The sequence below is a fragment of the Xenopus laevis genome, chromosome 9_10L (assembly GCF_017654675.1).
Source record: "Xenopus laevis strain J_2021 chromosome 9_10L, Xenopus_laevis_v10.1, whole genome shotgun sequence".
NCBI lineage: Eukaryota > Metazoa > Chordata > Amphibia > Anura > Pipidae > Xenopus > Xenopus laevis.
The window spans coordinates 56,772,106-56,797,000 of NC_054387.1; the positions used below are offsets into that span (position 1 = coordinate 56,772,106).

The 24,895-nt window shown below is 42.1% G+C and overlaps 1 protein-coding gene across 5 annotated transcripts in view; it reads right to left on the reverse strand.

Moving 5' to 3' along the window:
- Positions 1-24,895, reverse strand: part of gli2.L (GLI family zinc finger 2 L homeolog) — a 113,385-nt gene that overhangs the window by 16,523 nt on the left and 71,967 nt on the right. For 3 of the 5 annotated variants that reach the window (XM_018234138.2, XM_018234136.2, NM_001087973.1), the window contains 2 exon segments: positions 9,790-9,895; positions 763-959 (listed from right to left, as the gene is read on the reverse strand). In XM_018234138.2, the coding sequence (XP_018089627.1) occupies positions 763-959; positions 9,790-9,895 (303 nt within the window). 5 annotated transcript variants of the gene reach the window in all.

Below are 24,895 nucleotides of genomic sequence, written 5' to 3' on the forward strand. Positions count from 1 at the left end.
CCTGAGTAGATGGGGGTGTCAATTGGTGTAAATACCACTGCACAGGGACATGGCACAGGGCATTTTGATCACTGTGGTTCTTCCCAAGAGGCAGCAACCTTCTCTAACCCTTATAATCTTCTCTGTGCAATGTTCCTAAACCCCTACCCAAATTCTGTCGTATGGGGATTGTTACACCACCCAATGATTGTTACACCACCCGATTGCAGTGCAATTTTTTTTTACTTTGCCTCATTCCTCCATTTATTACTGTCGAGCCAGTGCCAAACTTGCTTGCCCATAAAGCCAATTGCTGCAGGCGGTGGGCACTGCTGGTGGGTATTAGATTTAATCTTGAGCAGAAGAAACAGGTGAGACCAGTGGGATGATGGGACACTTTCCCACAAACTTGTCAACAGCTGCTTTTGTGTTGCCTGCTTGCCCTTTACAGATGGCTATGTAATGGGTGCAGAGGCTGCCCATGCTGTGTGCATTCCTACAGGCTTTGGTGGGCACTCCTAGGCTTCAACAGGATTAGGGGAAAGTCAGTGCCAAACAACATTCCTGAATCTCATTACGAAGCCTTTCCTCAGTGCACTTCCCTATGTATAATGATGCCCTGGCACGAGATCACAGCAGGGTTGCTTGGCTGTCATCTCTCTCTGCCTCATTTTTAGATAAAACTCATTGAAGACCCCACTATCCAATGGGCTTTTGGTCTTGTTATATCACTTACTGGAAAAGCTTACAATCTAAAATACAGGGTTCCAGTGATCGCCTTACCTTCTGCTGGGCTGAGCCCACGGGCTGCAGAGATCATAGACAGGGTGGGGCTGTTGTGCACAGAACGCAGGTAATGCTCCATGTGGGGGCTGACATAATGATGGGCATGACCAAACTCTGTTGTACCCAGAGAGTGTGGGGAGAGGCGGATTAAAGAAATGTCTGAAATCACAGGGCTGCCACTGAGAGTCGGGGGGCTGTGAAGAGAGACATGTAGGTTATTAGGTGAACAAATCATCCCAGAATTCATAGTCCGTGGTGTGAGAGTATGCATAGAGTCGTATGAACCCTAGTTTCCCTTACTACACCAATTGGGCAACCTCCCTTTCTTAAGGTGTGGCTGTAAGAAATGAACTAGGTAGATGCCCATCAGGAAATACAATAATATTAGAATACATTAATACAGGTTCATCTCATCATTTTACAGTTTTACCCAACCAAGGATCTCAGTGGCAACTTAGCTCATGAGTCACTTCTGAGATTTCTGAAGTTTACTTCTCCAGGAAAATAAGAATACATCAAATATCTAGCAGATATATTGTAACTTTAGATACATTGTAACAAACAGACAGTACAAACTCAGTTTGTTATATTATCTTATATCTTATGCTGTGTTTTTCAAAAACGCTCCGTCGGGCGTAAATACGCATAAACTGCCCTACCACTGAAACTAATGGAAACGCACTATGGCAATTCTCACAGGGTGCTTGCAAGCTGAAATCCGCCGTGGAACGCCAGTATTGGCGTTTTTTTAGCAGAAACACCAATACATCAAGAAACTACCGAATCAATAGACTCTATGGGATCTGCACGTTTGATACCACACTTAAATACACAGCATATTTTAAATATGGCGTCCAAATTCTCGCAAGATAAATGACGCATATACGTTTTTACAGCAGTGATGTAATTGCATTGTGTATTGACGATCATTCCTGCTCCATTTTGCATGTAAATCGTTTTTCTATTTCTAAATAGCTTTTCTATTTCCGGCCAGCAGAATTATGGGGAACGAGAACAATGAGAAGTGCATGTTGGGAAAAGAAACCTACGTGCTGAAAAACGAATGTTGACGGTCGCGTGTGGTTTCAGTGGCTTATTTAAGCCAGACGGAGCTTTTGTAAAAACGCCATGTTTGGCCTTGCCCCAAGGACAGAGCCCAAAACGCAGGGTACAAGCGAGGGTGAATGTTTGAGGTTGTATTAGTATAAAGTCGAAGAAAAGGTTGTTACTATGACAAAACGTCCATCTTGCTTTTGAGGACAGACATTTAGTGAGGGGGGAGTGTTTCAGGAGGGTTCTGGTCGCAATCAGCCCTGCGTAAAACAATGAATTATTATTCCTCACTGAGACATTTCCCAGGTCTGGAAATAATTCCCATAAGTAGTGAACGTCCCCTCTGCCTTATTCAAGTAACCACTTTCCTGCTGCGGCACTGTTCCCAGCTGCTGCAGAACCACTTAAAGGGGTTGTTCACCCTTTAATATTTTACTTTAAATATGATGTAGAGCAGCAGTCTCCAACATTTTTTTACCCATGAGCCACATTCAAATGTCAAAAGCATGAATAAGGTTCCTGGGGATGCCAAATAAAGGCTGTGATTGGCTATTTGGAAATCCCTATGTGGACTGGCAGCCTACAGGAAGTCCTGTTCGGTTGTACACCTGGCTTTTATGAAACCAAAACTTGCCTCGAAGTCTGGAATTAATCACCTGCTTTGAGGCCACTAAGAGCAACATCCAAGTGGTTGGTGACATGTTGCTTACTAGCCATTGGTTGGGGATCACTGATGTAGAGAGTGTTATTCTAAGACAATTTTGCAATTGTTTTTCATTTGTTTTACTATTTTATTTATTTCGCTTTTTATTCAGCAGCTCTCCGGTTCGCAATTTTACCAATCCAGGTTGCTAGAGCACAAATTACCCTAGGAACCATGCACTGTTTTAAATACACTGGATTATGAATAGCAGAGGGCCTGAATAGAAAGACTACCGGTAGTAATAAAAAGTAGCAATAACAACACATTTGTAGCCTTAGAGAGCATTTGTTTTTTTAGATGGGGTCATTTGAAAGCTGGCGTCAGAAGAAGCAAATAATAACAAAACTATAAAAAAGAAAAAATGAATACCAATTGAAAAGTTGCTTAGTATTAGCCATTCTATACAATACTAACAGGTAACTTAAATGTGAACACCCCTTTAATGTTTCCAGCTGTCATTCTCATTTAGATTTAAAGGATCTTAAAATCCTCCGTTTGATGTTGGAGGTTTAAAGGGAAACTCTTGCATTTTTTAAAGTGTTATAAGATGTATTCTTCATTTAACATATTCAGAAAGTACCTTGAAAATCCCTTATTCTCATGAATATACTTGAATATAGTTAAACAGAGATTTTGATATGGCTGACCATGTCTACAGCGAAGTCTGGAGGGAGGGGGGTAGAGGCCTTATGTTGGGGGCTAAATATTGAATCCTGGGACGCAGCACAATGCCAAACACCAGTGAAGGCCCAGTCACAGCCCTGATCTCAAGCCAACTGACAGTTTGTGGTTCTATTTGAGGTGCACAATGGCAGGTATATTTCTCAGAAAAAAAACTTCACTGGCACACAGGATATTTCAAGCAGGAAAAACCTTGCTAGGTATTTATTGCAGCATGCAACGTTTCGGGGTTACCCCCTTTGTCAAGCATAACAAACACATATTGCACTAAAAATTTATAGGTGAAAAAGGGTCACGTGATTCCAAATGGGTGTGGACCTAAGCAATGAATAAATTACTACATTAAAAATTCAAAGGTCAATAAAGTGCAAGTGCTGATAAAAAAGCCAAAGCATCCTTGGCAAGAAAAGGTGAAAGCATTATCTTCGGTGAATAAAATAAAAACATTGTATCAATACAAAAAAAGGTTAAAAGTAATGTTACTAAATCACCACAGGCAGAGATAAGGAGATAATATTATAACATTTCAACAAACGTAAGAAAAAACTGTCTAACCTTATATGCAGAGAAAAATCTATCCCTGAGTTCATCCAAGGCAAAGCTGTTCATCTAGAGTGGAGGGAGAAGGCGAAATAATTACAAAAAACAGGCCATACTATATTCTTCATTAAGACCTTTAGGGTGCCGGGATTCGAGAAGCCAGATCCAATAGCATTCCCTCTGTAACAAACATTTCTTTTTATCCAAACCTGGTTTAAAAATTACTTTTTCTAAAACTTGCCATCTCAGCTGGGATACTTGATGTCCCTGCATAAAGAAATGTTTTGCCAATAAGGTCTCAGGTTTTATTCTTTCAGTCCTGACGTCAGAATTTTTAAGACTTTTTAAAGAGGTTTTTGGAAGAAGCGGAGCCGGCCGATAATTACGAATATTCGACTTGTGTTCATTAAGTCGCAATTTAATAGCCCGACTTGTCTGACCAATATAGGTCAGTCCGCACGGACACTTCAGACAATAAACCACATCCTTCGTGTCACAGGTAAAAAATCCCTTAATGTCATGCTTAGTGCCCAAATGAGGGTGTGTAACAGAGCTGCCAGGGGTAATAGCTTTGCAATGGCTGCAATTCCTACAAGGAAAAGTACCATTGCTCTGCGAACCAAGCAGATTACGACTGCCTTTTGAAGGAGGTGGCTTACGCTTTATCAAATCACCAACATTCCTCCCTCTCCTATAAGAGAAAATGGGGGGAGATTTAAACAAATGACCATACTTCTGGTCTGTACTCAAAACCTTCCAGTGTCTAAGTATCACCTTACGAAAAAACCAAGAATTGGTATCATAAGAAGTAACAAAAGGAATTCTCTGTATTTTACTAGCTGTTGTTAGAGGGTATTATATTGCGACTTAATGAACACAAGTCGAATATTCGTAATTATCGGCCGGCTCCGCTTCTTCCAAAAACCTCTTTAAAAAGTCTTAAAAATTCTGACGTCAGGACTGAAAGAATAAAACCTGAGACCTTATTGGCAAAACATTTCTTTATGCAGGGACATCAAGTATCCCAGCTGAGATGGCAAGTTTTAGAAAAAGTAATTTTTAAACCAGGTTTGGATAAAAAGAAATGTTTGTTACAGAGGGAATGCTATTGGATCTGGCTTCTCGAATCCCGGCACCCTAAAGGTCTTAATGAAGAATATAGTATGGCCTGTTTTTTGTAATTATTTCGCCTTCTCCCTCCACTCTAGATGAACAGCTTTGCCTTGGATGAACTCAGGGATAGATTTTTCTCTGCATATAAGGTTAGACAGTTTTTTCTTACGTTTGTTGAAATGTTATAATATTATCTCCTTATCTCTGCCTGTGGTGATTTAGTAACATTACTTTTAACCTTTTTTTGTATTGATACAATGTTTTTATTTTTTTCCAAATGTATGTTTTCACTTTGATACTATAACTGGTGGTTAAAATGTCTTTTATATCTCCGCTTTTCATGTTTTAGACACTGTGTTAGGCCAGAAGATTTGATTATGGACATTTATTCACTTATGAACATTTTATTCACCGAAGATAATGCTTTCACCTTTTCTTGCCAAGGATGCTTTGGCTTTTTTATCAGCACTTGCACTTTATTGACCTTTGAATTTTTAATGTAGTAATTTATTCATTGCTTGGGTCCACACCCATTTGGAATCACGTGACCCTTTTTCACCTATAAATTTTTAGTGCAATATGTGTTTGTTATGCTTGACAAAGGGGGTAACCCCGAAACGTTGCATGCTGCAATAAATACCTAGCAAGGTTTTTCCTGCTTGAAATATCCTGTGTGCCAGTGAAGTTTTTGTTCCAGTATTCTAGGGAGGTGGCCGATTCCTCCTGTTTGCTGTGCACCAGGTGTTCTCTATCCAATTGATTAGGGTGTGCGAGTGTTTCTTGAAATTCCAGGTATATTTCTCAGCACCAAATAAATGTGTGTGTGTAGTAAGTATAAAATCTAAGCACGGATAGGGGCACATACCAAATTAGCAGGTGCAGGCCGCTGCTTGGATTCCTATTAAATTCAGCTATATGCCTGGATAAAATCTATGCCCACCCCCTTACATCTGTTCATGTCTCCAACACCTCATTCGTTCAAAGATTTGGCAAACTACACTGGTGGAAGATTTGTCTGCGTACCGCCTCCTATTCTTCCCCACATGGAGTTGCCATGCAGCGCGGTAGAGATTTTCCTGCAGGCATCCGCTTCAGTATTCTCTGAGCAGCAGTGGAATTAAATGTGATACCTATTCTGAAATTCTACTCCTCCCACTCTAATCCAGAACTCCAGATACAGCACTAATAATGAATTGCTGGGCCCAAGCTTCTCGGCCCACAACAAAGCTTCTTACAGTTCTCTTGTTTCTTTCTATTCCACCCCATATAATAGGACCTGTCACTCTGTTTTCCCTGCTGCAAACAACTCAGTGATTGTCCGGCAGCTGGACATGCCAAATCTCGACCTTGTTATGGATGCTCCCTCAGCTGAAAACTCTCCCCTGGTTCAATTGCTTCTTCCCCCCATCTGGGGTACATAGCATGAGTCAGTTGTTTGCAGCAGGAAAAAGATGCTGAGTGCAGAAACTCAAAATACATTACAATATCTTAAGATAAGGGAAAAAAATATGATTGCTATTTACGTAGCTTATACATGGGTGGTGCTGTTCTACAGCTGCCTATGGGAAGCTCAGCTCTGCAGCCTACACATTGTAAATCATGGTGATAGGTTCCCTTTAAGGTGGTCGAGGCGCCTCCTGATTCACTGTCCTGAATTGCACTCAAGACAGAGATGTTTAGACTGGTTATCAACTGTATCCAGAGAGAAATCTAAACACATTCTGCACTCACAGGATTAAAGTTCTATCCCAATGAACCCCCAAACAGCAGAACCACTGCTCATCAGTGCTGTAAGACAAGAATTAAAGACTAGGGTTTAAAATATTCAGCTGAACTGAGCTCAGTAACATATGCTGATATAATGTTATGTTTTCCTTCTCTCTGTACAGGCTATGAGCAAACTTAGGGGGCTGCTCCTGCTGAATTGTGCTTAGTACTGGAGAATACATATGCTGCCATAGTTGAATGGTATCTCTCTGTACAGGCTATGAGCAAACATAAGGGGCTATTCCTGCTGAATTGTTCTGGGGAATACATACTGTATGCAGATTCTACACTGGTTTCCTGTGAGGCTTAGTTACATGGAAGGTTGTGGCCAGACTGGCAGAGAACTGTGGATGCTTGCTAAATTTTTCCAGAGAAAGTATTGGCATCTGGTTGCCTATTTGGTGGCAAGAAACAAAAAAAGAAAAGCAAACAAAAGCAAGTTGGTTGTTAGAGAATGGTGGGAGTTGTGGTCCAGCAGTAGCAGCGAGGCAATAGATTTAAATGGTTTATCCCAAAAATGTGGGTCCTTTCTGGGAACCGGATGCCATTGGTGCAATTGCCTGCATTCTATGTGTGAGGAGACATTCCCAGTTAGTAGAGAATCTCACACCCAGCCTTAACGAGTGAGCACTAATTACCATTTGCTGCCTGATTGCTCCTAATTTACTGCAGGAAAAGCCTGAATCCCATCGTTAGAGGGTGTAGTTAAGCACTTTGTTCAAGTTCCCACTTACTGTAATTATTCAGCACATGCAAAGCTGAGTCCCAATGAGCAAACATGAACAGGGCCTTATTATATTGCAATAACAAGGGTGTGTGGGGTGTGCAATGTTTCTTTATTATAAGGAGGGTGAGTGGGAGTGCAATATTTCTTTATCATTATAATGAGTGTGAGCGGGGTGACGAGAGTCAGTGGTCATGCAACATTTCTTTATTACAATAAGGATAAGTGGGATGACGAGAGCAATTGGGGGTGTGCAACGTTTCTTATTGTGTGCATGACAGAAATGTTGCATACATGGGCAGATGCAGAGAGTTGGATTTGCACCTTATAATAAAAAATAAAAGATGCAAACCAATCAGGAAGTAGTATTTACTGGGTAACTGTTTGACAACAAGCATCTGATTGGTTGCTATGAGTTACTAGACCTTGGCAAACCATGCACTTATTATTACACCCCCCATAAGCTCAGTACTTCCTACTAAAATGTGTGTCTTAAAAGTACATATGCTCTGCCGTAATGTCCTCTACAAGCATATGCATGTGATATTTTTGAGGGAAGGGTCCCACCTCATTCCAATTGACTCCTGGTACATTTTTTTTCAATATAAAGAATTTACCCTTAGTGAGAAGAGGAAACAATATTATGTGTCCCTACACTGGGAGGGAGAGACGCAAACTGATCTCATCTAGACTGACGCTTGATTCTCTATGAGTTTGGGGGATATGTAACTGAAAAATATTGGTAAATGTGGGTGGGGGTTCCTCTGTAGTCCCCTGAGCACTGTATATTGTACTTCTGCTCTGATAGGATGCTGATGATTCTTAAAGGGCAAGTCACTATAGAAAGAATTGGTAGTAGAATGCAGACAGTGCTGATCTTAGGCATTTTGTATTAACTCTTTCATTCTACGAAATCAAAGTGGCCCTCCCATGTTCTTTCTTCCCCACCCTAAACTACCAAGCCTGATGAGAGAGGATTATGGGGCCACGATTAGTACAAGTATGCACAGGCAGATAATCGCCCCTATCCGTGACACAGAGCTTTGTGCACTTCATTTGCTGCGCAGCATTGCTGTAATTAGGGGCTGTTGGATACAGACAGTCGGGATGTAGGTTTTGATAGATGAGGGGCCCCTGACACACTCGCATCACATTAATCAAGGGAGCCAAAGAGCAGACACATTATTTTTCTTGCAAACATTACCTACAAATGACTCTTTGATAAATAGCATCCTGTTTGGGAAGGGGGAACAGAGGGCTCCTACTCAGAGAGAGCCACGGGCAGCTCTGTGCCAAAGCCGTGCTACTAAATGGGCATCCAGAATGGCATGGCATCTATTAACAGCTCTGATACGCAGAAAGGATTAAAGTAGAACTAAAGTGAACACAAGCATTGCCCCTGGGCTGGAGACTGGGGCACAAGGTAAGGCAGATATGTGGAAATGGTGCTGTTTTGCATCATTAAGGGAAAACATTTTTCCTACGCAAGCCGGTAGGCTGGGCTCCAGGAAAACGATGATGTAAAATAACGAAAGGTTCAGCATTGTCAGGCAGAGCCCCGGGGCAGCAATGGTCCCTCAGCGGTTGCAGTTGGACAGCGCTAATATATCACCTTATTTAGGGAACAGCTGAGAATGTATTAATGGAACTTACAGCCAATGTTTGATTGGAGCAGGCATTTTGATGGTGATATTAACCCCTTGGGAACTGTACAATGTGTGTATGCATGGATATATGGATACACAGCATAGTGATATGGGGGCTGCTAATGTGTCATTTCAGTCACTAAATGGTTTAAGACTCATATAAAGTTATGAGACCTACCTTCTCTAAAATACAAATTTCTAGATTTTTGTTGAAATGTTTCCCCCAAATAATTTGCCACCTTGAGAGTTTCAAAAGGTACAATAATACATTCCATATACCCCACACCCTTCCTCCCCTGAGAATATAAAAAGCTTCTGTTTTATTTTGGGGGCTGAGCCCCATCCCCTTGTGCCCTGGTGATTGGCTTAATTTAATTGAAACTGTATTGGAAATTAGATCAAACTCAGTCTATCTACAGAGTAGAGAATACAACTGTGCTGGTCCATCGGGTCTATGTACGGCCAGTACAAGTCAGTGACTCAAAGCAGTGGGCAGGCCTAGAAATCCAAGATGGTAGCTCACTATCTGGGCACAGGCATATATATTGGCAGCACTTAAACTAATGGCCAGAAAGCTGGGGGAAGTATTTTATTTTGTGCTCCTGACTTCCTGCCCCCTCATATACAGGAGGTAAGGGGTTCCATACAGGGTATCCCCTCAGAGAGTGTGTCCTTGGATTTATATTAAGTGTACTTTCATTTACTGTAATTTATTTAATGTATTGTACTTTTCACTGTACTTATTTTTTAAAAAAGGCAATACAATTCAGTGTTTTTACAAGGAAACCCAAACTTACCCATGGAGAGTGTGAATGCCATGTGTGTCATAATGGTATCTTCCCTCTTGGTGGCGCATTTCAATGGGGAAGGGAGGGTGGAAGGCAGGGAAGAGAGGAGCCGAAGCTGTGGAGGAGACAGGGAAACACTGTTAAAAAGACAATTCGGTTTTTAGAAAATTAAGAGTAATTTCAGTAATGCTGGCCATAACGGGGTTGATACTGCCTGGGCCAAAGAATGAGACCAAAACTACAGCCTCCCTAACTGCTGTTTGGTCACAGCTTTGCATGGGAAGGCAAATCAGACAAACATATCGCCCAATGTATGGCCAAAATGTGACAATGGTGCATCCATGTCACCCATAGTACATATTTAGGCTTTCTACCAGTTTCCTTGATAATGTCACCACTAGCTGGTGCTGTTCCATTAAAGTCTGAGGACAAGGTGCCCCCTTAGAGCAATAATACATAAGGGCGGGACAGCCTGTGATTTTGACATATGAAAATAAAGTCACTGCTAACCACATTAAGAGTATAAACAGGGTGTACTTTCACTTTTGCAGGACAGGCTATTGGATACAGATATGACAGCTCCTAGGAAATTCCCTTTCACTATAGATAAAACAATGAATATGTACAGGGGTCCCATAAGCTAGTGACTGAGGGGGTCACAAGCAGAAGAGCCACAAATATAACCTGAGACAGTAAACTCTGTAGCACCCCCTAATGGAAAGGTTCTGAATCAGATGTTGGCACTTAAAAGGTTAAGCAAATTGCTTAGGCCAAACGGCAGATTCCCAGGCATCTTCCCCGCTGGAAGCCCCTCACAGTCTGGTCACTGTGGAACAATGTGGGGATTTTACGCCTGGCTACAATCTGATTTCACCACCTGTCCAGCCTCCTTCCCACACTCAACTGGGCATCCAAAATCCGACTTCCTCCCGCGCTGTGTAACCAGAGAATGGGCCTGACAGCAGTGGGAAACAGCTGGACTCTGAACAGGCAGTGCAGAAGAGGCCAAGGCCGCTCCTAGTTATGGAGAACTGCTCCCTAAAGTGAAGGTTCCCAGTCGTTGGGATGCTGCGCTCATTTGTCTTTTCTACCTGTGTGGCTTCTGAATTAAACATTCGCATCTGCTGCACCCTTGTCATTTAAATTGCTATTTTGTTGCTATGGCCCCTGACCACAACAACCAGAAGGCAGTTTGACCAGAAAATTTACCATCTCTATTATTAACAAGCGTTTATAATGCAGTGTATAATTCGGTAGTGCTGTATAACAGAAGGGTGTGTGCATATAACATACAAAATCCATACTGAGGAGGGGCGCTAGAGGTAAGTCTGAATCACAAAAACATGACATAATTTTGCAGACCTCTCAGTACCTCCTTATTTGTATGAGGAGTCCAGGCAGTACTAATATGACCTCAGATAACCCTCCAAGCTATTTCCATATAAAATACTAAGATTTGAGGGCAGGTAGTTAGAACTGCAACAAAGGGGAAGACATTTCCAACTGGCAATAAAAGTAGTACATTTGACCCCTGTGTATTGGCTTCAGTACCATCTCCTGTTGGGTCCCATACAATTCCCATACGCCTCTTATTTCCCCATACATCCATATAACTAGGGATGCATCGAATCCACAATTTTTGGATTCGGACAAATCCTTAATCCTTCATGAAAGATTCAGCCAACTACCAAATTGGAACCAAATCTTAATTTGCACATGCAATTTAGTGCCAGGAAGGGTCAAAGAGAAATTTACACTACCTTGTTTGTGTGACAAAATGATGTTTAGCCAGGAACTTGGATTCGGCCAAATCCTGCTGAAAAATGCCAAATCCTGAACCAAAGCCTGGATTTGCTGCATCCCTACATACTGTATATTACCTATTACATTTAGCATTTCCCACATGCAGTTTCGGTGGGTGTGTGCCCCCAATGTCAGGTGCTGTACTGAGCCCTAGGAGGCCAGTCCAACACTGGGAGTAGCAGATCCAATGTTTCCAATAACTTTTCAAAGGCAAAAGACAAGAAGTAGAGAAGAGCAGGGTTTAGGAACCTGGGCTTAATAATCAGAGCGTAGCTCACCCCTAATTCACAATGCCTTCATCCCATCTATAACTCCCAGTAGTGTGTCTGGGATTTGCAGCTGAAGGTTCTGGGGGCCTTGTGTTTTGCATGTTTGTCTTTAACCACGTGTCACCTTTGTGTTGCCAATTTATAGAAAGATTTACACAGTGTGACACCCACACCCCACAAATTATCAGTGGCAATAAATAGGGATGTTGGGAATGTAAATCCTGGGAATACCCCAAGCCTGGCAAGACCAGGGCAAGCATATTTACTATACAGCAATGGGCAAACCTCTGTGCCATTTATATATAAAGTTCCCACCACACTGAGGAGCAATTTCATCCCGTTACAGCCTCTAACCCCTAGAGTCCTTGTTGGCTCCAAAGGACAAAATATATAGTTTCAGTGAAAGTTCTGTTTTCTTATCTCCCTGGAACAGGAAGTTCTGATGGCAAAACTAATAATGATATGATTCCTGAGGGGGGGACCCTGGGGCCTATAATTAAAAAAACATTTTCTGTCTCCGTTTGAAGAAGAAGACAAAAATATATATATAAATATATGAGAAGTGAGCGGAAATGAAAATCAGGCAGGAAATTCCTACTCCAGAAGCTGCCAAGTCCCTAATCATTATAAACCCTGCACTGCCAGGGCCCTAATAGCAAAAAGAATAAAAAAATAACCCATGCACTTCAGGTGTCCTAATAGCAGAGAGAGAGAAAAAAAAGTCAGAGTTAACCCCTGCGCTGCCTGCCAACTTTAATAGCTGAGAGGATCAGCGTTAGCCCATGCACTACTGGAGCCCTAATAGCAGAGATCAGAAATAGCACACACACTGTTGAAATTGAACAAAATAAAAGGACAGAATGAACTTATATTGCATACAATGCCATACCAGCAACAAAAGAAGAGAACATAATTAACCCATGCTCTACTGGCAACCTGACTACAGTCTTATTTAACTCTTACACTGTATTTGGCCCACAACCCGGGGACTTCATAAGAGAGAAGTTTCCTGTTGCCCAGTGTAGTTGGATTGAAGCATTAAAGGTTCGGTTGGTGGCCCAAATAACGTCCCTTGTGATTGGTACCTTGATTTTGGCACTGGTGCCATTTTCAGTCCCAATTGCTGAATTGTAATCCTAAAAAGGTGCCTCGCAGGCAGAGCTGCCCATGTGTCAGGCATTAGGAAGGGGCTATATTTCAAGATAATTGGGTCACTGGCGCGCCTCTGTTTTGTGCACCTGTGGTGGAGGATCCCGTCTGTAGCGGAAATGGGACACTGCCTAATTTAGTTGTATATGTGCAGAACAGACGGTGTCTGGTGACAAATCATCGCCGCCCGTTATTAATATTCACGGCCCGACCCCCCCATTCCCCGCGCGTTCCTGTTTGCTCTAATGACTTCTGTGTGCGCCGCGATGCGCAGTGACTGGGGCACGAATCCATCTCTACAGACAGACTAAGCGCAAAGGGGGAGCGCTGCCATTACTTATCTACATACAGACACAAACTCCAGCCGGGGCCCCTTCATTTATCAACATTCGCACATCTCTCTCTGCTCAGAACCACTGATTTGTCATTTACCCTCTCAGATTCATTTCAGTTGCACCAGTATTATTATTATTAACATGTATTTATATAGCACCAACATATTTCGCAGCACTGTACGGATACGAGCTACTTGCATGCGACTTGAGGCGCCCAGCGCAAGTCTGCGCACTAAACCTTTCGTGTTCTCAGGAAAGGTATTGAGGCCCTCACTTATAGTTCGCAGAGGGACTGTTGGCTATTTTAGCTAACAGTTCATATAAGAGACCACTTTGAATATGAGAGAGAGCAACTGTTGATGTTATGCAGCTTATGAAGCTGCTCAGGCTTCTGTCAATCTGTGACATCACATCCGCAGGGCAGAGGCTTGGCACAGGGGGTGGGTTGGTGGTGGTGTCAGCATGTCGTGCCCAGGCTCTGCTGCAATTACCAGCAAGTGAACAGTCATTTTAACTGTACAAAAATAAATAAAGTGTCATGGGGCCCCTCTGCAGCTGCACACGTTTCCCACTAACAACACGTCACATGTGCTTGGAAGTAGTGGTGTGAAAACTCATCCCGCACTCCACCCTTACCTGCAAAACCTTAACCCATACATGACCCAATTCTAACCTGCGCCTTCTTGCTCTGTACACTTCTGTGCATGCTGTTTCCAAGACACAGAATCTTCTGGAGCAGAGGAAGAGTGTACTTACCTAGTCTGACCAGTACCCAACCCTAATCTGCAATGATTGGCCAAAATTCACCCTGAACCCGCCCACCTGGGGGTCAACCAGTGGGTCACCACAGGTTTTGGGTCAACCCGCACATCACTACTTGGCAGGTGACTGGGTATGTTGGGAGGGGTCACAATTTTATATATAATATATCCAGGCAAGCCATTTTATATACATGTAAGGGGGTATAAAGTGATGACGAGTGTTATGTGCTAGGTAGAGAGGGGTGCAATAGAAAGTCATATCCCCAACTTGCAGTGACCCAGATCTGTGTAGTCTTTCACTTCCCCAGATGCCAGGGATAGGATAGAATGCTTCTGGGTCTGTCTCTTTAACAACCTGAACTTGAGCCAAAACCTAGAAGCCTAAAATCTTGCAGGAGCTCTTTGTTCGCCACTTCAGGCAGTTTGTACTGAAAGTTATAAAAACACCCAATTTCCTGCTCTTCAGTCACTGATTTTACTGTGTGGGTCGCAGTATTAACCCAAATGCCAGGAGCACAGAGACACCGACAATATAAGGGAACTTTAATAAGGGCAACGGCACATAGAGCAAGTCTGAGCCTCTAAGCACCCAGCCAATAAAACACTTGGGCAACAAAACATGCAAAGCAGTGTGTGCCCTTACCAGGAATGCCATTCCATTTTCAGGAGTCACCTAGATTTGCCCTCTTTTCCACAGTTTCCCACTTCCCATAATTTGGGTGTGATTGGGGTGTTAAAGGGGGTGGCCAAAATGCTCCTGAAATAATTTCCCAGCAGTCTGACATCTCTGCATTATCTTCATAATTCTAAAGATCCAGAATACGAGTCCTTAAATCTGGTGCTTCAAAGAGTCGTCAGAGAGAGAGAAATGATGCTCAGAAGTGGGCCCTGCCAGCAAATAGAATGGGCCCTGATAAAAATGTCCTGGGCACAAATTGCTATGCCCCAGCCACACCCTATTATGCCAACTCTTCTCCCAAATGTGTTACTCATCTGCAACCTGCAAATTGCATCCTTGTGTCTTTTGGGGGCCCCTCTATCATGGGGCCCCTGACTGGAGTATCCCCTGTTCCCACTTGGTATCAACTCTGGACATCACAAATGATGGACACAAATCCCGCAGGGAGTAATGGTGCCCCTTTTTCCATCAGAGGCAGCAAGAACGGAGGGGGCAGTACGGCTGCTCTAATTACTGTCACAAACCCTTCCAAGTGCCCACGCTCCCGGCACTCGGATTATTTGGGTTTTTCTTGTGGCGCAGGAGAAAGGGAAACAGTTGAAAGCTTCAGGATAAGGCCGAGCCTGTAACATTTGGCTTTCATTTCGTCTGGCTGAGGCAGCCAAGCCCAATGCGGGTGAGCGCATAACCCTTTCCTGCCCAGGCAACAGCTGCATGCTTGGATTAGAGAAAATTGGGGCCCCTTCAATAGCAGAATGTTGGCAAAACACATTGATACATGTCAGAGAGAAGCAGAGTGTTACAGTAACTAAGGCAAATAATTTATACTGTGCGATTTTCTCCAACTATTTCCACAGTGCTGTACAATAGAACAGCGTCATTACATCTCAGATGCATCACTTGCGCAGCTGTTTGATAACCAGTCCAGTATCATCCACAATCAAGGGATTCTGGGAATTGTAGTTCAGCTGCAGGTTGGTTTATATAATTCCCTTCCAAACTTGGGGCTCCATCATTGCTTTATTGTCTAATTCTTGGCCCGGTCATTTACAGCTCATCAATTCTAAATGCAAGAGGAAGATTTACTTGAATAGAAATGTTTAGAAAGGGCCGACGCTCAGAACGCAGATAAAGTAAACTCTGGATACAGAGAGCGAGTGAAGGTATCCAGCTGATCTACAGATAAAAAGGGGACAGATTTACTAAAGCCCAGAAAAATTAGGTGACAAGGCTTTTTAGGTTTGCAACCCCCTTTCCAAAATCTGCTGCGGCTTTAAGTGCATTAAAGGGTCATTTCATTGTGAAGTAAAATGTTATCTTTATCCTGGAGACAGTCTGATATAAAGATTATTTGTAGCTCTATTTAGGACTTTGAACTATTTAACTATTCCTCATATGGAATACAGCATTTTTTGATAATATTGTCTAGTTGCTAGGGCCACTCTAACAACCTAGGGCAAGATGCCCATACTCTACTAATATGAGGCCTTCTCTGCCGGGCACCGGGCAACATACGACTTGGAGAGCCAGGGTGTGCAAGCTGGTAACTATACTTGGTCCCATTATGATCTACATCCATAAAACATTGTTAGCATTCTGTTCCACGAAAAATATTATTTAAATATTGATTTATGGGAAAATGTATATTGCTATATTTAACAAACTATTTCTTATGTAACCTCAACATAATAAATATGTGAATGAAAAGCATGAATCAGGAGGGTGATTTAGACTAGCTGTTTGTTGACAGTGTCTTGAGATCTACTGATCACCAGCTAAGGGTCTACTTGTAGATCCCGATCTACCTTTTGGGCACCCCTGACCTAGAGATTGCTGGTATAGATAAAATAACTTGGTCAGATGGTACAGATCTGTAATGTGCTTGGCATGTGAGTGATTTGGAGTACAAAACAGAAAATACTTGTTCTCCATCTGTGCCCTGGACTTACAGGACTATCAGATTGTGTTACCGCAGCGTCCGCGCACACACGAGCGAATGGGATGGAATACTAAAATCTCACTCCTTTTCTAATCGTCTCCCCGCCGGCATGTAGGCGCATTGGGAAGCACAAAGCCCCGGCCTTTCCCTGTGTTACTGCTCAGCAGGAGATCCGGTAATTGGTTTGCCTCATGTTTCCCAAACTGTCCATTCACTCCCAATATTGTAACTCAGGGGCCCAAAAGCCTTTGCCTGACTCAGCACCAGATCCTCTGCCTGAGAACCACTGAGAAATATCCCAAATTCTACATCCTGCCAGTGGCTCGAAACCACACAGACTGGGAAAATATTGTCTGGTTACTCATCTACATTATAAACTACTTACTCCTTTATAACATGGTAACTGGTTACATGTCTGTATGATATTAACCAGTTACATGTCTATATAAGATTAAATGGTTATACAGTACTAGGGTTGCCACCTTTTTTAAAATGCTTTACCGGCTGGTAGGGGGTGGGGACACAAAGGGGCGGGCCGTGACTTCAAAATGGGCAGGCCATGACGTCAAAAGGGGCGGGGCCGCGGACGCTAGAAGAAGCAAAAGAAAAGGTAAGTTCCAGGGGATTGGGGGCAGGTCGAGGGCTCCTTTTAATCGTATTACGAATTTACCGGCAGCTACATTGCCGGTAAATTTGTAATACCGGCCCCGGCCTTGGCAGGTATTTTACTGGCTAAGCCGGTAAAATACTGGCCTGGTGGCAACCTTATAGTACATTTATACAACATTAATGGGGTTGTTCACCTTCCAAGGACTTTTTTCTGTTCAGTTGTTTTTAGATTGTTCCCCAATTACTTTCCATTATTTATTTTTTACTGTTTTTCCAAAATCTAAGTTTAAAGTTGAATGTTCCTGTCTCCGGTGTTTGTCTGGCAGCTCAGTAATTCAGGTGCAGACTCTAAATCGTTACAATTTTGCCACATTTAATTGATACATTTCTCAGCAGCATCTCTGGAGTATCAGCAATTATTGTATCAATTCTAACAGCTGCCTTTAATGAAAACAAAAACTCTGCTCAGCAGGGACAAAGATAAGATAATGTATCAATTTAGAACAGGTTACAGGGTCAGCGACCCCCATCCTATAGAAGGTGAAAAAAAGACACTTTAGGGTTTATCACACGGGCAGATTCAGGGAGATTTAGTCGCCTGGCGACTAATCGCCTCTTCTTCGGGGCGACAATCTGCCCGAACTGCCTTCTCCCTGCTAAAATGAAAAATCGCCTGCGGCAATGAACTCGGATATCGAAGTGCCGCGAGTGCATTGTGCATTATTAAAACGGTTACACATAGAAAATAGAAAGTAATTGGAAAAAGTCGTTATTTCTGGTGATCTATCTAAAAACAACTAGTTGGTTGAAGGTGAACAACCCCTTTAATGGGTTAAACAACTATATAATATTAATGGTTACACATTTATATAATATCAACCGGTTACACAGCTATATAATATCAAATAGTTCCACATCTATATAATATTAAATAGCTACGCATCTATACAATATTAACCAGTTATACATCTATATAATATTAACCAATAACACATTTATATAGTATTAAACTGTTACACATGTACATTTTACTGGTTACACATGTATATAATATTAAATGGTTAGACATCTATAAAATATTAATCCATAACACATCTATATTGTATTAAATGGTTCACATCTTTAAAAAATTAAATGTTTCTATATAATATTAAATGATTACAAAACCAATAGGTTTCTATTTATAGAGAAAAGTAGTTCTACAGTGAAGAGTAAAGGTAAAGGTAAAGGACTGCTCATAAAGAGGGGTGATCTTGCTAAATATTTCCTATAAAAGGGTCTGTGTGTGGATACGAGGAATAGGAATGAATTTATGCCCACAATTATAACTGCCACAAAATTCTCTTTACTTATTATCCATCCAACTGGGAGATGTGCAAGGAAGTGTTTCTGGTGATGGATAATTAGATATATTAGCTGATCGGCTTGTTGTGCATAACTGCCAGAGCACAGGGAATAACATATACATAAATGAGAGGCAGAGAGATAACAGATGAAATGATAGCAACAGGGACCTGAGACCCCCAGGTTATTTCCATTCCGATTTATACAGCAACTGAGTGATCAGTAATGGGGGCAATGCTATTTACTACATTCAGCACAGCCCCCCAATTTAAAGCACGCAGTCCTGTTCCCCGGGACAGATAAAATGGAACATAAACTCACCAAGGTGCACCCCCTCACTTGGTAATTCTCAGCCTAATTCTTGGGTTAAAACACTAGATTTATGGAGTTCTTGCCTGCGATGAAGCTTCTCCATAAAACTAAATTTATGTGGTTTCCAGGTACTAACTGGTACTTGCTGCACATAATCTCCCCCCAGCAGCTTCTTCTGCCTCAACTGGGAATAATGTTTTTTTACATTACCCTCCCCTCTTCCTCCCACATCACAAGGATGAACTGTCCCCCCAATCCATGTAAGGAATGAAGTCTTTTAGTACATTTTCCAGGCAGCTGGTTCTGTACTGGTTAAGTGTCTTATTTGATGTCTATAGTTGAAATGAACAGTTACTGAAATGGTGGTAAATACAGGGAACAGACTTCCAGCATATACAGCCGAGAGGCATTTATAATAAGAGGCACACCAATGGTGGATCTCTAAAGAAAAAAACATTTTGTTAATACAACAGATTTCTTTAATAGCCTTTTGTGGCTTGGACATTCCTGATGTATAATTGTATAAAGTATAACAGTCTGAGCTTTCATCAACTCTAATAGAAGGAAAAGCATGGGATTTGGGACTTCCAGCAGCCGAATGGGTTTCTAGTGCCAGTGAGTCAGAGGTTTGGGCAGAGGCAGCACTCAGTGACTCCTACAGCCCCGTGTCTGCTTTAAATCATAAGGGTTTAATCCTGACATCCCCCTCTTTATAAACACAAGACTCCCCTGCTGCTCCAGCTCCAATAGTACAAAGAGGAGTCAGATAGCTGGGAGGGGAGGGGAGGAATCTAATGTTTCTCCTGGAATTTGACATGGATTGGTGGAGACAATAGCAGGTAAGTTGTGCATAGCTTCTCAAATGGGAAATACTTATAGTATAATAATAATAATAATATAAAAATGGTTCTTAAATGATTTAACTTTCTCATCCAGCAGGTCTCAAGTCTGACAATTTTTACTGCTGTCTGGTTGCTAGGGCCACTGGTCCTAGCAACAGGGCTGTTTTGTGATTTCTTGAGTGAAGGGAGGCAAATATTTTTCAAAAAAATACCAATTGCAGAGCTGCTGAAATCATGGCTAACTACAAGAAATTATAATCTATAATGTTGAAACTACAAGCTGGGGGGGGGGGGCATATCAGTCTAAAGGTGAATACACAATTAGATAATACTAAATGGTTGCACATTTATATATGTACTGGTTACACATCTATATAATATTAACCGGTTACATATCGATATATTGACTTTTGACATCTATGTTATTTGAAATTTGTTAAACATTTATATAAAATGATATGGTAACACATCTATATAATATTTACTGGTTACACATTTATATAATATTAACTCGGGATGCACCGAATCCAGGATTCGGTTCAGGATTTTGCCTTTTTCAGCAGGATTCGGATGAATCCTTCTGCCCGGCCGAACCGAATCCTAATTTGCATATGCAAATTAGGGCCCAGGGAGGGAAATCGCATGACTTTTTGTCACAAAACAAGGAAGTAAAGAATGTTTTCCCCTTCCCACCCCTAATTTGCATATGCAAATTAGGATTCGGATTCGGTTCATATTCGGCCGAATCTTTCGCGAAGGATTCAGGAGTTTGGCCGAATCCAAAATAGTGGATTCAGTGCATCCCTAATATTAACTAGTTACACAATTATATATCAAAAATATCAAATGATTAAACATCTATATAATATTAACTGGTTACACATTCATACTATATTAACTGGTTACAAATGTATATAATATTAACCAGTTATACATCTATATTATATTAAATACAAATTCATCTAATATAAACTGGTCACAGATTTCTTAAATATTAAATGGTTACACAGCTATACAGTATTAACCTGTTACACATCTAGATTATATTAACCAGTTATATATTTATATAATATTAAAATATAAAATATTAACTGGTTACACGTCTATATTACATTAACCGGTTACACATTTATATGATATATATATATAATATAATCTATATAATAAATGGCTAAACACATCTACATAATGTTAGCCAGGGGGAGAGGGGATGCAGGAATCAGTGGTGTGTGACAGGTATTTTGGGGCAAGGAACTGAAGAAACAGGATATGGGATACATCTGTCCACAGAAGGTTATTACAGCGCCCCCCTCTGTGTGAGCATAAAATCAGCAGAACTGTGGCCACTGAATGACACAGACTTATGCAAGGGATTAATAGCATCACAGCTCAGCATTGACATTTTTAACCCTTTAAATCAGTGATCCCCAACCAGTAGCTCGTGAGTAACATGTTGCTCTCCAACCCCTTGGATGTTGCTCTCAGGGTCCTCAAAACATGTGCTTATTTTTGAATTTCAAGCTTGAAAGCTAATTTTAATTGCATAAAAACTAAATATAATGGCAAGTAGAGCCTCTTGTAGGCTGCCAGTCCACATAGGGGCTACCAAATAGCCAATCATAGCCCTTATTTGGCAACCCCAAGGAACTTTTTCATGATTGCGTTGCTCCCCAACTCTTTTTACATTTGAATGTGGCTCACAGGTTAAAAAGGTTGGGGACCCCTGCTTTAAATGCTTTGAGTTCCTTTGATCTCGCTGCACCAAGTAAATGGCACAAGTTCAAAAGGGAACCTGGCACTCTAAATGGAACTATTAAATGGACAGGAAGACGGTTATGCTGGCACCACTGATTCTATGGCACTTACAGGGTTGGACTTTACTTACCCCCACTCTGCACATCTCTGTATCAATGTAGGGTAACACAGTGCTGTGACACAGTTGCGAATCAGCAACCTGAGCTCAGGGCAGGGGCCTAGTGTTACATTCACAGTCGCACCATAAAAAAGAACAAACTGCAAAATAAATAAATGCTGAATTGCCGTGAAAATCGCCCAAACTGCACGCTATGCAGCTTCCAAGGGAAAGAAAGACTGGAAGAAATTCTGCAGCTTCACAAACTGAGCAAACATTGACCATTTTACTTGGGGGGATAATCATAATAATAAAGCATAAAATGCTGCCCCAATGTACCCAAATAAGAGCCCCCTGAGATGCTACAGGCAATATAAAAAATGGTAATTAGGGCAGGAACAGAGTAGTTGAATAGTTATACTACAACTCTGACAGGCTACAGGGGATGATGGGAGATGCCGGCTCCCAGGCACAGCAGAAAACAGAATAATAGAATACCATGTTCTTTATCCTACTATAACTCATTCAGAAGGTGTAAACAACAGCAACTAGATGTCTCAGCGCTTGTTAAGGCCAAGTCACTAATTCAGATGACGTGTGAGGCAAGTGACAGGTAAGTGGGCAAGTGTCACATTGATGCTGAGCAGCTCAGGGAGGCTGGGAGGCTGCAGTTTGGGCACACGGCTCTGTTAGTCTTTGCTGAGCCGGCACTTCAGTGGCTCTGCATGACCCTGGCAATCCATCAAGTGAATGCAAATTGGGAGACAAAGCCACAAGCAGCTACAATAACACACACAGTCACACAATGACTGCACAGTGGACACAAAAGCATCCTCTAATCAGCTTTACTTGAAGGGCTATGTACAGGGCCTAGGGTAACAAACACACATTCTGCCCTGCAACACTAGAAAAAGAAGAGGCACACATCAGTGGTTTACAGCAAGTTGCGTCAGTTAAGGAGTTACGGTAGACAAAATCCACATCTGCTTTAAATGAGGGAGTGGGATTAACTAGCTGCTAAATAGGAATACTTCCAGGGAAGACAGCTAAGCAGGTATGGGGTGTGAAAGAATGCCGAGTGGTGCTGGGAGTTGTACTTTATGATGGCTGAAGTGCTGGAAGTTGTGATTCCTAGAAAGGCTAAAACTGTCTGGCCTATTGACGTCACAAAAGGGTTAAGCCCCAGGGAAATGACCCCCCTCCCCAGTTATTAACTCTGAGCCATTTGTCTGTCTGTAGCCCAATTCCCCATTGATTATAATCAGGGAGTTCCCACAATGCCCACACAATCCTTCCATTATAACCAATGGGCACTACCACATTAACAGAGGTCACGGCTTCCTGTAATCTCCAAGGAGGGGCACTTGGGAATTCCCTGGAGGCAAAAGATAATGAGAAGCTGATGAGTAAAAGGGGCAAATAACAAGGGCAGATTACGGCTCTATGAACAGGCCAATTAACTGAGGATTTGTTTATGGGGCTTCAAAAAGAGATCTAAGGAGAATCCTGTGTGGGGGTACATTTACCCAATCTACAGCTCTGAAGCTGTTACAGGACTACAACTCCCAGCATGCCCTGGCAGTCTTTTGGTGCTGTCATTATATTGGGAAGATTATACCCAAAACGCATGGATGCAATGAGGAACTTTTATTCCTCCCTGCTCCAAGGACACTTTTTGTTTTCTGTGTGGGGCATTGCATATCACAGCAAAAGCTCTATCCCCTGACACACCACAAAGCAGAAAGTGCACTCTGTATGGAGTGGGATCTTAAAGAATTTATTTTAAACCTACCCAGCGGAGTTTATAATCTAATTCCCCATCACACATACTGTGCTTGCTGGAAGTTTGGCTGCCTGTACCACCAAAACCCAAATGTGCCCTTCCAACTGGTATCTTGTGTGAATAAGTGACATGTTCCAGCGACGTGTTCCAGCTGAGAGATCTGTCAGCACCCGTGGGTTACAGAGGTCGGGACACAGGGGGTCTAAATGTCTGAGGATCAGGCAATTTCCCCTTCGCAGCCTCTCAAGTGCCCAGATAAACAGGGAGCGTCTCGGGGCCCCAGACTAAACAAACAGAGTTCTGTGTTCCCAGCGCTGCGCTTAGTCCTGTTCTTAAAGGGTAAAGAAAGGGCAACTGACTTGGGCCCTTGCTTCTCTGAGGCCCCCTCATTGCAGTAGTTACTGAACTACAACTCCTGAACATCCACTGGCAGCAAAGGGAATAAACATCAAACGTATTATTAACTAGGGATGCATCAAATCCAGGATTCGGTTCAGGATTCGGATTTGCCCGAATCCTTCTGCCCGGCCAGACTGAATCTAAATCCTAATTTGCATATGCATATACAAATTAGGGACGGGGAGGGAAATCGCGTGACTTTTTGTCATAAAACAAGGAAGTACAAAAAGTTTTCCCCTTCCCACCCCTAATTGCAAATATGCAAATTAGGATACAAATTTGGTTCGGTATTCGGCCCAATCTTTTGCAAATGATTCGGGGGTTCAGCCAAATCAAAAATAGTGGATTCGGTGCATCCCTGTTATTAACATGTATTTTTAGAGCACCAACATACTGCGCAGCACTATAAAAAATAAATGTGCTTGCATGGGGCTTACTTTAGAATCCCAATTGATTGGATAATTCACATTTATCAGAGAAAGCAATATGGCAGCTCCCAAAGCAAAACAGTCAGGGTTTCTGTGCCCGATACCTGGTGCCAACACTAGGAATAAAATAAATTTTTAAAAATAAAAATAATAACCTTCCATATGACATATTCATTTGAACAAAAGCTGAAGGGTCGCAGCCCAGTCCTTTGTACTTTGGGACCGCCATGGGTCTGACATAAGACTAGGGCTGACTGTGGGACATTTAGCCATAAAGCAGGAGAAACTCATTATATAGGCGCCGGAAATAAGTTCCCCTGAGCCAGCAGTGCACTGCGCACTCATCTCACTGCTATTTTAGTTTGTACAAAACCATGTACAGGTGCGACCAGAAATAGATCCGTAAAGGTCAAACTCCCTACGCAATTCCCTGGTGCTGTGATGCACAAAGTGGCATTCCAAGGCAGATTGCAATTGGTCAGTTTTTTTCTGGTTAATCAATCAAACCTGTTTTCAGATGTCATTGTCAGGGTGTGTGTTGTGTTGGTCTGTGTGTGTCAGTGTTAGTGGGTCATTGTGTGTCTGTGTCAGGGTGTGTGAGTATATGTCAA